Genomic DNA, 14,122 nt, shown 5'->3' with positions numbered 1-14,122 from the left:
AGAGAATCATTTCAAATCCTCGTCATCAGACATACAGCACGCATTGAACTGGACAGTGATCCGTGCAGTTTATGTATGTTTTTACAGTTACTTCATATCCAAAATTAATTATAGCTGTTTCAACTTTTACAATCAACAAGCTCAAATTGAAAAGCTGTTTCTCTTTCTTTTCTTTTTTTTTCTCACTCAACCTTTTGGCATGTGCTTTTAGTACACGTTGTTATCACATGCTTGTAATAGGTTTTGATAGGTGCATTGGACCTGAATTTCCACGGGTTATAGCACTTTATTGCAGCAATGAGGAAGCTCTATTTAAATCTTCCCATGCTGGCGTTTACTACCATGTGTAACCTTTGTCATTACATTAGGCCCAAATACAATCTGTGGCTGAAGAGCTGTGAGAAAGTCCCATATGTAAAGGAGCGCCTATTACGCACCGTCTCTTTGGTGCTGTAATGTTTTAATTCATTTTTTTTTTCCACAGATGAGCCAAATCAATTGGAAAGTGACCATCTGGTAGGATATGAGTGTCAGTGAAGCAGTGTTAATGAACAAAATGCCTTCCTATTTCACACAAACGAGGAGTCATTAGGATCTTTATCAGCCATGCGGGGACCTTCCACCATGTAGTCCCATGAAACTAGACATTATGGTGATGGAACCCTAACGGGGCTTACTGTACATACTATGTACAGCAAGAATATAACGACGAGCGCACACAGCTTAAGTAAAGCTTCTGTTCTTTTAACGAGGCCAACAAACTTGTGTCACTTTAATTAAATGAAATGATTCCACCATAGCCTCCTGCATATAATGAAGCATTAACAGACAGAGGTATTATTCTGCTTTTCATCATGCCTATCCTGCTCCCAGTAAATGGTTTTCATATTAAAATGACCCTTTGTAACTTGAGCAGCACATGCATCCAGAGTTAGTCCAGGGGCACAGCAGAGGCTGATCAAAAGACCTATTCAGCCACTCACGCTGCCATCATTGTGGCCAGTGCACAAAAGAGGTCTCTAGATTATTTTGATGTGAAACCAGATAATTTTGCTGTCGAGAGCCAATGAGAAGTGTGACGGGGACGCTCCTGATGCTTGTCGTCCAACGTTAACACATCCCTTTGATTTTTCTCGCTCTTCTGATGAGAACCACACAGCTGCTTGTAAATGAGCTAGCATCACGGTGCGTCCTTCCATTATTCTGCACTCCTGAGCCGACAAGGTCGCTTGCTGGGGGGATTTGGGGTGAAAGAAAAGTATGGCCTATAGCATTAGCTCGGAGCCACAGGAAACACAGCTTGAGTCCTCGAGGTTCTGCCACCCCACCCCTGCTACCTCCTCCCTGTGATACAAGCAAAGGAAGTCTGTGAGGGAAAAGAAACCTTTAAGTCAAGACTCTCCCCACAGTGCTGATTCTATAATCCAGAGATATCCTTTACAAGAGCATGTATTCTTAAGAAGTCAGGTCCACGCAGGGGAGGAGAAGAAAGAAAATATTGCAAATATTCTGCAAACAGCAGGGTACAAGCTGGACCGCTGACTTTGTGTAGCCATTGTGAAAAAGAAAGTCACTATTGGTTTGACAGATATTAACATTCTTTTGAATTTCTTTTTTGAATTTCTACTTTTGCTTAAGTCTGTGTGTCTATTTTTTTTTTCTTTTTGTGCGTTGAAAGCTGATGTCATATTTTGGGCTTGGCTAACAGCAAATGACAGTCACTTATGTAGAGGTTTCTCCTGCTCTGTAATTCAGCCCATAACATCTGTAGATTATTAAGCTCTGTGACAAGTGACGTTGAAACGATTACTTATGTGGCACAGAAACGCACCGATGAGACCTCTTAGCTCATATTTCTATCGGAGATTATCGGTGACAAAGCAAAGTTATTCTGCAGGGGAAATGACATTGATTTTTCTGTTACTTTCATCCATCCATTAGCTCAGTGCATACGGCAAGTTTAAAAAAAAAAGAAAAAAAAAGGAATTTGCACAGAGCCATAGTATGCTTGTCTTAAAAACATTTGACAAAACAGTAACAGTTACAAATAAAACACCTGAAAAATAAAATAAAATATATATCATCTAAAAAAGGAAGAAAAAGAAGATCTAATAACATGTTATGTGGGGTTGAAGTAGGTTTCAGACTGGTCAGTGTTAGGTCTTTAAAACTGACTTACAGAGAAAAGGAGAAGAAGAAGAGCAGCGGGGGAACGAGCATTCCAACCTCATTTGTATTCTCCACCATCCAATTCACTCCAGTTCATTTACATCTCCGCTACTTCCATAGCAACAGCAGGGGGGCTATCAGGAGCATCTTTGATATAGGTACATGACTCTGTAAAAGATCTTGTCATTTCTCTCTGAATAGAAGCCACGGAAAAAAGGCTGCAATTTTCTTCCCTCTTTCTGTGTTAAGGTGGGCTTCTTTAGCAGAAATTTACCCTGTCAGACTTTCTTTTTTTTTTTTTTACATTTGTTCTCTGCCTTTTTTCTTCGACTAGCAGAGACAGGAAATTCCATCATTACACAGAATAGGAATATGATCCTGCAGCTTTTTTTACTGAATGCTTTTACTGACAAACAAAAGGGACACAAGCAAAGTCAGTTTGCTTTTAAAAAAAAAAAAAAAAAAAACTTGCTCCCACCCTTTCTAATCCACCAGAAGAAGTTGAAAAGAGAGAAGGCATCAAGTGCTTCAACCAGACTAAATGAAAATGCACGGCACCAGCAGGAAAACACAGCCTCATCAAATTCCATGTACACTTGTATGTAAATCAACCTTAAGGCCTAATTAAGCTCTATGGGGCTCATCAAGGTCATAAATCCTCTTTTTTTCATAATGCATTATTGACTTCACATCATCTGCACATGTTGGCTGACTGCACTCGCACAAGCACACAATGTCATCTCACTGTCTAACATCGGATAGCCCTGGGGCCAGGCGGTTTGTGTGTGTGTGTGTGTGTGTGTGTGTGTGTGTGTGTGTGTGTGTGTGTGTGTGTGTGTGTGTGTGTGTGTGTGTGTGTGTGTGTGTGTGTGTGTGAGAGAGAGAGAGAGAGAGAAAGAAGAGAAGAGAGCTTTTTTAGGTCACACAAAAATGCAAGGACATCTTCTGGTAATGGAATGGCTGCTATGACCATCAAACAGTAAATTTCTTTTCCCTCATGGTCCTTAACAAATGGTCACTGGTAGATTATATGGCATTAAATTATAGCAGATTTTCACATGATCAAGGGTAGGTCGAGGCTTTTTTCTCATTTTATTAAGATAGTGGTAAGGTAAAATTGGTGTTATTTAAAAAATCTTAAAGTTTACAACCCTTAAACTAGAACTAAAAAAAAACAACAACACTGACTGAGTGGTTTGTAACTATCGTCAGCTTGGATTTTTTCAGGTTTTTCAATTTGAATTGACATTTCTCCACTCTAAACATGTTTCATTGTAATAGTCATTCTGAAAGAGAACTTGTATAGGGCAGTGGATGCAAAGAATCAGCAGAGAGTAGTTTGATACTGAAACTAGTTTCTGTATCGACCTCCAATACCTCCTGTAGTATCATGTAACGAGTACGCCAATCAATACAATCAACCACTTTTTTTAAGCCCTCGAAAAACAACTGGTTTCTGGTAAAGTGACGATAGACGATAAAAGTAACAGTACACTGCTAGTGGAAAGATATGAAGTTAGAAAAACTTCAACAATCACTTTTTTCAACTAAAATGTGGCTGTTTTTTATATCAATGGTATTTGAAGGGAAATCAGGTGCTAAGTACATTTACATTTACATTAAGTAAAAAAAAAAAAAAAAACAGAAAATCTTTTAGAGCCACTTCTTAGAAACACTTTGGATCTCATGATTCTGCCTCATCAGTAACCATATTTCAGACAGTTTCAAATAACCTAGAGTTTAAATGGATGAAGATGTGAGCTTAGAGCCTCGATGTGTTTGCCAGCTGTTCCTCCGACCTGCATCATTCCCACAGTTCCCATAACAAGTGATGAAATAAAAATGGACTCTGATACATTGGGTAGCCCAGACTTCCTTCTCTGCTCCAATGAAGCATTTGATGCTCCTCGATTCAATAAGGAAGCGTTTCCCAATGGGTCACCAGTGGCAGTACACACAAATGAGAAAGGTCCTTCTGCTTGGTTTTGCATTCCCAGAGTGCGCTTCTTCAAGCAGAGGTTCCTCTCCCCGAGACTCGGCTCTCATGTGTATGCATTTGTGCCACATTATTCAGCTAGTGCTTCAACTGACCCCACCTGGCATTTAAATTCCCTGACCAACCGGATAGTCATGCCCCGATGACACGACTACTGCTCCAACTGAATTCTTTATGCAGCTCTTATTCGGACTCTTAGTCAGACTGCAGACCTGCTGCCTTCTGAGTTTTGGTGGATTGTTATATGACACTATGCTGTTTTACTAGATATACACACAATGCTCCCAGGCTTTTGTCTCCTGACTGGGCTCACTCAAGGTTATGCTGTACACCTACAGAGTACTCATCCCACAAATTCAACCCAAAGGACACAATTGTTTTGTTTTGTTTTATAAAGGAGTTTTTTTTTTTGCATTTTATTTAATCAAGGAACTATTATCTTTAGATGTCCTGCAGTTCAAGGATTCAAGCTCATAACACTTGAGGAGGAGAGCCAAGCTAAAATGTAATTCTTGGATTCAATTCATGAAGAATTTATTGGCTGCTATTCATCATCATAATCCACACACTTAATATTATCATGAAGACCTTCCATCTAGAATGTATTTTTTTCCCTTCGATGATTGTTATAATGTTCAAAGTAAGTTTCAACCCAACATTTTTATTGGAAACTTTAAGAAACCCTACACTTTAAGACTTCAATTAACCCTGTTTGTCTACTCCCAAACATTCGCACTCCTCCATTTGTTTCCAGAACCTCACACGTCACAGCAGGGGCACTTTGAAGTCCTCATTTCAGGACTTATGAGATGTCTCTCATGATTAACATCCTTAATTATTGCTTGTTGGCTATTGCAAAATGATGTGGGTACTTGTGAGAGGTTGTCTGTGTGATGGAAATTACAGAACAAGAGCAACTGTTAAGGGAAAAGCATTGATCCAGCTGAGCTGAGTCAGAATCATAATAGAAACTCAAACTGCAAGGGCTGTTAAATAAAAATAACTTAATACACTTGTTACTGATTTGTACCATTTCCACAGCAAAAGGACATCTTTGATGACTATTTTTGTCACCCTATTATTCACTTGAGGTGGGGGGTGGGTGGCCTTAAGAGCAATGGCCTGAGCCCTTGACACATGGAGGCACTCAGGGGTCATTAAGACTCAAAAGGTCAAAAGCTGAGAGTCACCCAGTCAAGATCTGCCATAGCACAAATGGCCTGGCCTGACATGTGCTATGTATGACAGCAAAAGAACCAACATTTCATTACTACTTCACTCCAGATGACCAACCAAATTGGAGCATTAGGCTTTGGCAGCTTTATTTTTGTCTTGCAGCATATTTTAAAAGTCTGCTTTTGGTCAAGTAGGCTTTAATATAAAGAAAAGGCTATCAGAAGTTTGAACAAAAGGGAAAATACTGACTATAGTGGTGAAACTCTAGGTTAACAAGCTTCATAAATAGACACTCAGACTTCTTTTAAAAGGCCCTGCTTCTAAATCCTTTATATTTATGGGCGTAGTTTCACCACCCCTCGTTTACAGGAGCCTCTTTAGGATTTATGGCTGCTCTAAATCAGGCCTGAAAGCAAGAGGACAAAGAGGATTCCACTATGGGCAAGCAGGAATATCTCGCATCTGACTCTTGAGAGTGAACCGAAAACTGTGTGAAATCATAGGCCTTTGGATCTATTATGCTGTCTTTACAGCATCTGTCATTACATGTTCTGCAATCAGTTTCCATCCAACCCGTAACCACACTTTCATGTGCTTCAGTGAACAAACCTTTAAACAGCACGCTCACAATGAAAACGTGATTACATACCTCTTGAACACCTGCAGATTGTTGTTGTTTACATTTGGTATTCCAGCGTTTATGGCATGGAAGACTCACAGGCGTGACTCAATGCTTTCACAAATACCAGTTCTCACACGACCACTTCAATGCATTCATCTCAATGTTGCTCAAATCAGAAGGTGAAGTAATTTGCTAACATTGATACATTTAATTCGGTGTGTGAAGGAAAACTGCACAGCATGCACAGTAACAGTTCATTCCTAGCAGCCTTACAGATTCAGAGAAAGCTCAGGCATATATCGAAAGAATATTGCAGTGCTGCACCCTGTGTGACCTGAACGCTGCAGTTTAATCACCTTAAAAACCCCTCAGTATTACAGCAGCAAACAGGAAACCCAGCTACATTTGCCCTCTGACTGGCTGAGCTAGTTCATTTGTCTGGCGCACATGCTGGTTCCTGTTTGAAATACCATCTAGGCTGTATAATCAAAAACATTCTCCTCATCTGCCTCTTCTAGACACACTTCATCAGCAGCCCTTGCATAAGGTCTGTCTGAAGTCCTTGATGTCCACTAGCAACAAAAAATATAAAAGAACTAAAGAGCCTTTGCTCTGTTATCATACGACCAGCTTGGGGTGTTTTCTTAATACAAGTGCATTTAGACCTACATCTAATCCAACCTTTGAAATCCTTACCTGCAGCCAACCTGAGTTAGAGTCATCTTTTTATTCTACCAGAACAAGTTACAAATATAGAAAAAAGGAGCAAACAACAGAGAACTTCAAAAATGATTGCATGTCTCTAACAAATTGAAGCCCGCTTATACAGAGATGCCCACATACTGCTTGTCACATCTGCCATGGCCAGATCATAGACAACCATCAGAAGCACAAAACAAAAAATGCTCCATGAATAATCAGTCTTTGGTTCTAGACCACTGCTCTGGAAATTGATAAGTCATGTTTGTTTGTTTTTGTCTTTGTCGGGATTCAGAAGAGGGACTGGATGGGTTATCAGAACATGTTTTGTAGATCGTTTGGCATTTATTTGTTAGGGGCCCACATGTTTCTACCTGGGCAAGAACAAAGTGAGACAAAGCATGACGGTAAAATCCAAAGACAGACAGGGACATGAGGGTATATGACTAATCTAGGGTGCCTGAGATCCCACCCAGCAAGGGGCCACGTGGGACACATGTGAATGCCCATTATCCACAAAGATCAGCACCGAGAATGATGGGAGAAGGTAGGTTTTTTCACACTAAGTCGGAGACTCTGTCACGCTGAACCACTCTCCTAGACAAGTCTGAAACCCAATTAAGGAGCATGTTAGAGGTTGAGCACCATGCAGAGAAACACAGTCCTGTTGTTTAGTGTGAAAGGTCCGCCAGTCCCATGACTTGATTACACAAACAGCCACATCCTTGCCAGAGAAGTACTCTTTGCATTGGTTTATAATAGAAAGAAACGTAGAGCTCAGGAACCTTGAAATAACTAAGTTGAGAGACAAATAGCCTCATGGAGGAACATGTACAGTGCCCCCACTATGTGAAATACACAGAGGAGAGTAATTGAAGTTGAAACAAGGCATCATGTCTCCTGTCTAAAGTGCCGTTTTGGTGTCACGCTTGAGATCTCAGTGTGAGTTATGGACAATGACAGCTAACAACAAACTAATGAGGCTTCCCAAGGTTATCTGTGCATAAATATCCATTACGAAGAATGCTGATGCAGCAGCACAAACTCAAAGACACCCAACACTGACCACTTGAATCTAGTTAAAAACCTCTGACAAAGGCTGGTAAGGTAAGGTTACTATTAGATTTGTTCCAATTCTGAGCCCTGCATGGATATTGGGCGCCAACATTGCCTTAAATGTGGTATCAGGTATTGGAGAGTATGCCAGTCACACTACACAGCACTAATCCTATCCTAATTGTTTTAAGTACATATCAGTCATTTTGATCTAAGCTTGCAAAATGTCAGAAATCAGTATTTATCTAACAATAAAATATTTTTTCCATCGGTATCTTCCTGCACTCAGGCCTATGCCTCAGAATGAGTAACTGATCCTATTGTTTTTATGAGGGAAAAAGGTATCAGAACTTATTTTAAGTTTTTTTAATTTTGAGTCAGTGGAATTTCCCTTAATGCCACAGTAGCCAGGTGGATGCAGGCTCTGTGTTTGGGTATAAGGGAGGAGGGTGACAAGATGTCAAGAGCTCCACCATGCTCTTGCATTATAAACAGCAACCTGGAGCCAGTAGTGACAAAGCCCTAATCCACAAAATCCCCCCCTTCCTTTGCTGAAAATCCTAATGAGGATTTGAAGAGCTCGGCAGGGAGGAGACCCAGGGGCTGTGGTTACACCTTGCCACTGCTTGCTCTCCCAGTCATTGTCTCCTTATCTCCTTATTGGCCAAGCCTGGCTGGCGATGAAAGAGACATGACAGCATGGTGGGCCTTCGTACACAGGCCCCACGCCTGCCTGGCTCCACGGGAAGCCAGATTCCACAGTCTGCTGCAAACAACCAGGATGACATCAAGCGGGAGGTGAAAAAACAAAACCAACAGAAGTTGTTTACTAAAGACACACAAGACAAAGAGAAAAGTCACCCCTCTGGCCTTATATGGTTTAGTACTGCTTCCAATATGGAATAAATTGGAAGCTGTAACTATTTGAAAAGGGGTTTCATAAAATAATTACCTAAGAAAATATTTGTTTCTTTTAACAAATTAGCCATGGGCCAGGCTTTTTAAAGTACCTTAAACACCAAATTAAGTGGTCAGGGAGCAGAGTGTGGCGACGCAGTGGGGTACTTTTCATTTCCACGGACACTTCTCCTCCACAATTATTACTTCAAAGAATAGGCCTACTGCCCATGGTTCTCCAAATGCTTATGTGACAGCCAGTATTCAGATTTTTTCTTATTTAAGATAAAATGCACACGAAAGCTGCTGTGAAGAAAGACCCGAGTGGAGAAACTAAAGCTGATTATTGAAAAACACAGACACAGTAATGTAGCGTCTGAAGAATATCTCAGCAAATACAGTATACCTGAACAGATTTACCTGTTGGATACTAATTACCTTTTAAGGTGGGGTATAAGAACAGTGTGGTTGAAAATGAATTGTCTTTGTCATAAAGACAGATACTGTATCTTTATTTTTATGGTTACAATTAAAGCCTTCCCAGAGCAAATAGGTGGTGGCACAGCGCTGGTAGGTGCTGGACCCAGTTCTTGCAGGTTCACATTAAGCTCTGGGCTTTTACTTCTAGTAATTACATTTCAGAACACCTTGATTGTCTATTTCACTCCATTCACTTTGAGATGAAGGCTCTAAGACTCTTCTTCTTTTCCTTTCGCACGGTAAAAAAACCCAGGATTTTAAAGGTGCCCTTCTCTGTTGCCCTTGAGAAATCTCAAGTAGTTCAAACATTTTAAGATTCGAGAAGAAACAATAGTATGGTTTTAGGGTGTAGGCAGGGAACAGAAATTGCTAGTGTCAGACTTGTTCATACACGTTTTTTGCCACTGAAAAGCAGCTTTTATATCATGACAGGCTCTCCATGTACCCTTAACCTCACACAAGCAACCAGCACTATAGCCCTCTAGCAATGGAATCACAACATACAGTCGAGGGAAACAAATGTTGAATCATTCTAACATCAACGTCAAGGTATCCTTGACCTACTTAACATGAATGTACTTATATTATACTATTATCAAGCAGAATCTTCCATATATTGTGATGTTTTTCAACTGAAAGCCAGCAATGTCATTAGATTAGGAAAACAGTAAAACTACAAATTCTTTGTGGTACCAGAGAAATAATCAGTACTTATAAGTACTGGTAATTCAATGCAACATAGGATTTTTTTTATTGACATATACTTGGTCTGGCATGTTGCAAACTTTGCCCTTTTTTACATCTTGTCAGAGAATGCTGGCCTGGTTTCTAATTCGGTCTCATCTTCATTTTAAAAGTCTTCTGGAAAGCCAAGAGAGCCCGCAGCTGAGCTACATGTGAATCGTTTTACTGACAAATCCTTTCACCCCAACAGAGTTGACTAAATTATTTTGGAAGACATGCAAGCCAATTTAAACATGAATTTCAAGGGGGGGGGGGGGATCTCCATTTTTGTTTTACATTATTACTTGTGAATTACACCTTCGCCAGTTCTGGTAGGTTGCTATGGTGACATCCTTAGAGGACACCAGTAGGACAAAAGGAAATAAAGCTGCAGCTTCAAAGAAGATCACTGTGAATGCCAGAGGGCAAATTTGTGTTGATGCAAAACGATATCAAAGCAGGTCAGAGTAGAGCATGCTGATAAAAGTGATAGACACAGATTTATATTACTTCCTGACCCGTCTCACCGGACTTAAAATGGTCATTTGTGTTGAAAATAATACAATCAATAAATATGTAACCCAGCTCATTGCATTGACATAAAATAAACCCTTTACTGTCAAGGGAAGTAATTTTTTTACTTTGGTATTTAACTTTATGTGCTTTCATACACTATATCCAACTAAAGGTTAGTAGGTCAGAAATGATACACACAGGGATGTAACTACATTTATTTTATTCACTAAAATGTTTTATTCTCTTCATACTCCTTCCTTAATATAACATAACATCTATTGTAAGAGCCCCAGCTGCCAGGTATATGCCCATGTCTTTTAAACTCGATGCCCCTAGGTTATAACACTTCTAGGTATCTTTAAAAGAAAGAACGAAATGTGTCCTACAAGAATAAAAGTACTAACTAACTCTAATATAATTATCAGGAGTTGTTTTGTCAGACTTTTAGGAATGAATTCCAGGATTTGAGACATAATCTCATGTTAAATAAAGATTAGCCATATGTGTCATGATTTCGCTACAGTTCATGAGTCAAATGTGTGCTTCTCTACTTCAAAATTACAGGTGATGACCCAATAAAAACCTGCACATTTTTCAGCGCCGAAATCCCAGATGCTATCTGTCTCACATCATTATGTCCACACTGATATTGATTAAAGTATCTATCTCACCACATGACCCTCCTGGGCTTTTGTAGGATTATATACTGGAAAATTGACATAATTTTGCTTTTAGACACACTGCAAGGACACAGCTCATGTGTATGTTTCAAGACTGTCAAGGAAAATGTGTAAAATAACCTGTTTTTAACCCATTACGTATTATCGTCTCAGCAGTTGTATGACTGTAAATGATATTGCACTTAAAGAGTATTCACAAAAGGGAGCTAAAGTGATATTCTTGTATTGACTGTAATAAAACACAAGAGAGTATAAGACCCTTAATTCTGTATCCATATCATTAGGATCAAAGGCTCTTGGCCCCAGGGCTCCTTTGATATGTATTACACCATGGCATACACATACTGTATATATAGCTTGATTAAAATAATAAGCCAAATCAATTTCAGAACCTAATGTTACTCAGTGGGCTGCTGGGCTTGTGGATGTATACAAGGATTTGTTTTTAGGGAATATGCTTTAAAGAAAAGAAAGAATAAAAGAGATGAAAGGCTTTGATGGCAGTGAGTCAGCAGAGCACACACAGATCACAGATATGCGGACATGAGTATGACCCAAAGAGTCAAACATGGAGGATGGGATAGCTGTAGAAGGAGGGTCAGAGGTGAACAACACTTCACAGATGCAGTCTCAGCCTTACTTCAAACATACAGAACAAGGAGGGGGCGGCAGAAGGGACAAACTTTAAACTATTTACAGCATTTCACTAACCCATTTAATTCAATTATAAAAATGCATTAAAAAGATATTAGGGGTAGACGCAGTTTAATGAAGCATGTTTACTTGGGGATATTGTTTGTAATGGACTGTTTCTGGACTGAGCTCTGCAGCCGAGATGGGAAATGTGAAGGAGGTGAGTGCGGAGGGGAACCAACTAGAGGAACAGGTGATTGGCAAATGTCTTCAGGAAATATGTTGTTTTTCTTTCGTGGCCTTATTCTCTATAACCTCTGATTTGATAGAAGAAATTCTTCAAGTGCTACAGTCTAGACTTTCTTCTTTTTGAAATGTAATCCTTCTCTTTAACCTTCACGTGCAACAATTCACCCAAGGCTTTCCAACCTGAAAACATGTTAAATTGTGATCTGAGGTTCTCTTGTGAAACCATCTGCTAGCAACCAGGGGCAGATACTTTATACGATGGGGACTACCTTTCCAAATCCAACTAAATAGGTTTACTTCTATATACCTAGGACCTGAAATTGCAAACTCTTATCATTGCATGAGGATTCTCAGATGACTGAGTGTCTGAGTGCCAACATATATGAAATACATTTGACCAAGTAGAGCTACTTTTATGGAATTTCTGTGACTCCCCGTGTTTCCTCATTTCACTGAAACCTACAGAGACCACACACTATTCCGATTTCACATGTCTTATGTGAAAGATCAAATCTAAGCCAGATGATTCAAAGGAGACACATATGGTAAGTTATATATCGTGCCAGTGTGACTTGCTACAGTGTGAATTCAGCATCTTGAGAAATCATTGCCTTCCAAACTTGAATCAATAATCCTAACTTTTTTTTTTTATTGTTCAAAATGAAAAATAAAAACAAACAGTTGGTCAGAGATTAGACAGTTCACACAATAAATCAGAGTTGAATGATATTTCTGATATATTGCATTAACAGACACCAACTTCAGTTTGTTATAGAGCTAATCTTTAAACATCAAAAGTAATGCGCCACCACTCTTTTGATTAAACACAAACATAAGGATAAGGATACAGTTTATGAGATATGGCTTGCACACATAGATCTTATAATTACGACACAGCAGAGAGCGATTCAATCAAAGATAAAGGCACTATGATTAAAACACATTTAGGCATTATATTTTTCCGAGGTGTGAAATCTGTGTGCGCCTGCCATGAGACAGAGCATTTTAGCAAGGAATTTACAAATGGATCCAGCTCTGATGCCACTGGGAACAACTGGCGCTTTCAAGCAGAAAATCTCAGACAAATCACAATTTACCAACTAATGAAACCACTCAAGATTATCCCCTATCCGCCTGTGCCCACTGTCTTCAGAGCTGCAAGAGCACTACTTACAAAAGCACTGCCTGCACTCAGGGGAGCAGATTTGGCTTTAGTCACAATTTCACTGCTCAGGCTATATTCCTAAATAAGACAATAGAGAAAAAATATTGTCTGGCACTGGCTGTCACTGAGCCTGAAACAATACTCATTCAAAAGATGCTCTAAAAATACTGGCATGAGAACACATCTGTATGTTTTTTGGCGAAAACAAAGGAAACTGGGTACTTACCCTCTGTGGAGTGCACTTGGGCTAGCGTAATGAGGAACCAGCAGAGGGTTTGTAGTTTCCACAGGGAGCATGCCATGGCGCCTGGTGTCGGTGGTTTCTGGCAGGTTTGTGTCGTGACTTAAAGTTTCTTGTTAAAAAAGTCCAAGCCGGCTGGTCTCAGAGATACTCATCATTGATCCTCTCACCTGTGGAGCAGAGCGAGAGAGATGTTCAGCTCAGGACCGAAAGTGATTCCATGTGCCAGCGCTGACCCTGCCGGTGTGATTTAGCCTGTCACACTCTTATCACACACACCACTTGATGCTGCATTTACATTCCACTGCAGAAATGTGACAAACCTTAAGCTGTGAAATGCTACAAACCCACGCAAGCTCCTGAAAAAAAAAAAGCCCAGAAGGTCAACAATCTTAAGGAGGAAAATCCCTTAATGGTAGCTGAATGCTAACTGGTAGAGAGGGGAGGAGTGGGGTGGGACCAGTGCTGTCATCCAGCAGATAGGGCCCACCCTGTCCATCTCTTTGTGACCTACAAAGCAAGTGGTGCTAACCTGATCAGTGCTATGACGGATTACTTGACATGAAAAGTGTAGAACCCTATAGAAGAAAGGGTTTGTTGACACACAGTTACAGTAAATGTTAAAATGACCCATGGTGATAACTTGGTGAACATTAGCAAAAAAAAGCTTTCATCTTCATTTGGAAGTATGGATTTGCTTTGTTGGTGTCTAATCAATGGAAAAATTTCATGGAAGCATAGCAAACAAATGTCATATAAGTCCAAATAATAAAATATAATGATAAACAATAAGATAAGAAAGTATGGTGTAGATGTGCTC

General features: G+C 39.8%; 1 protein-coding gene across 31 annotated transcripts in view; it reads right to left on the bottom strand.

Annotated features, from left to right (window-relative positions):
- The window catches only part of adgrl2a (adhesion G protein-coupled receptor L2a), a 154,487-nt gene that overhangs the window by 57,978 nt on the left and 82,387 nt on the right, over positions 1 to 14,122 (bottom strand). For all 31 annotated transcript variants that reach the window (XM_065955814.1, XM_065955836.1, XM_065955830.1 and 28 more), the window contains one exon: positions 13,288 to 13,472. In XM_065955814.1, the coding sequence (XP_065811886.1) occupies positions 13,288 to 13,363 (76 nt within the window). In that variant the 5' untranslated portion in view covers positions 13,364 to 13,472. The remainder of the gene's footprint in view (positions 1 to 13,287; positions 13,473 to 14,122) is intronic.

Source organism: Labrus bergylta, chromosome 6 (genome assembly GCF_963930695.1).
Source record: "Labrus bergylta chromosome 6, fLabBer1.1, whole genome shotgun sequence".
Classification (NCBI taxonomy): Eukaryota; Metazoa; Chordata; class Actinopteri; order Labriformes; family Labridae; genus Labrus; species Labrus bergylta.
Note: the sequence above shows the minus strand (reverse complement) of the source record. Positions and strands in the feature narration are given on the sequence as shown.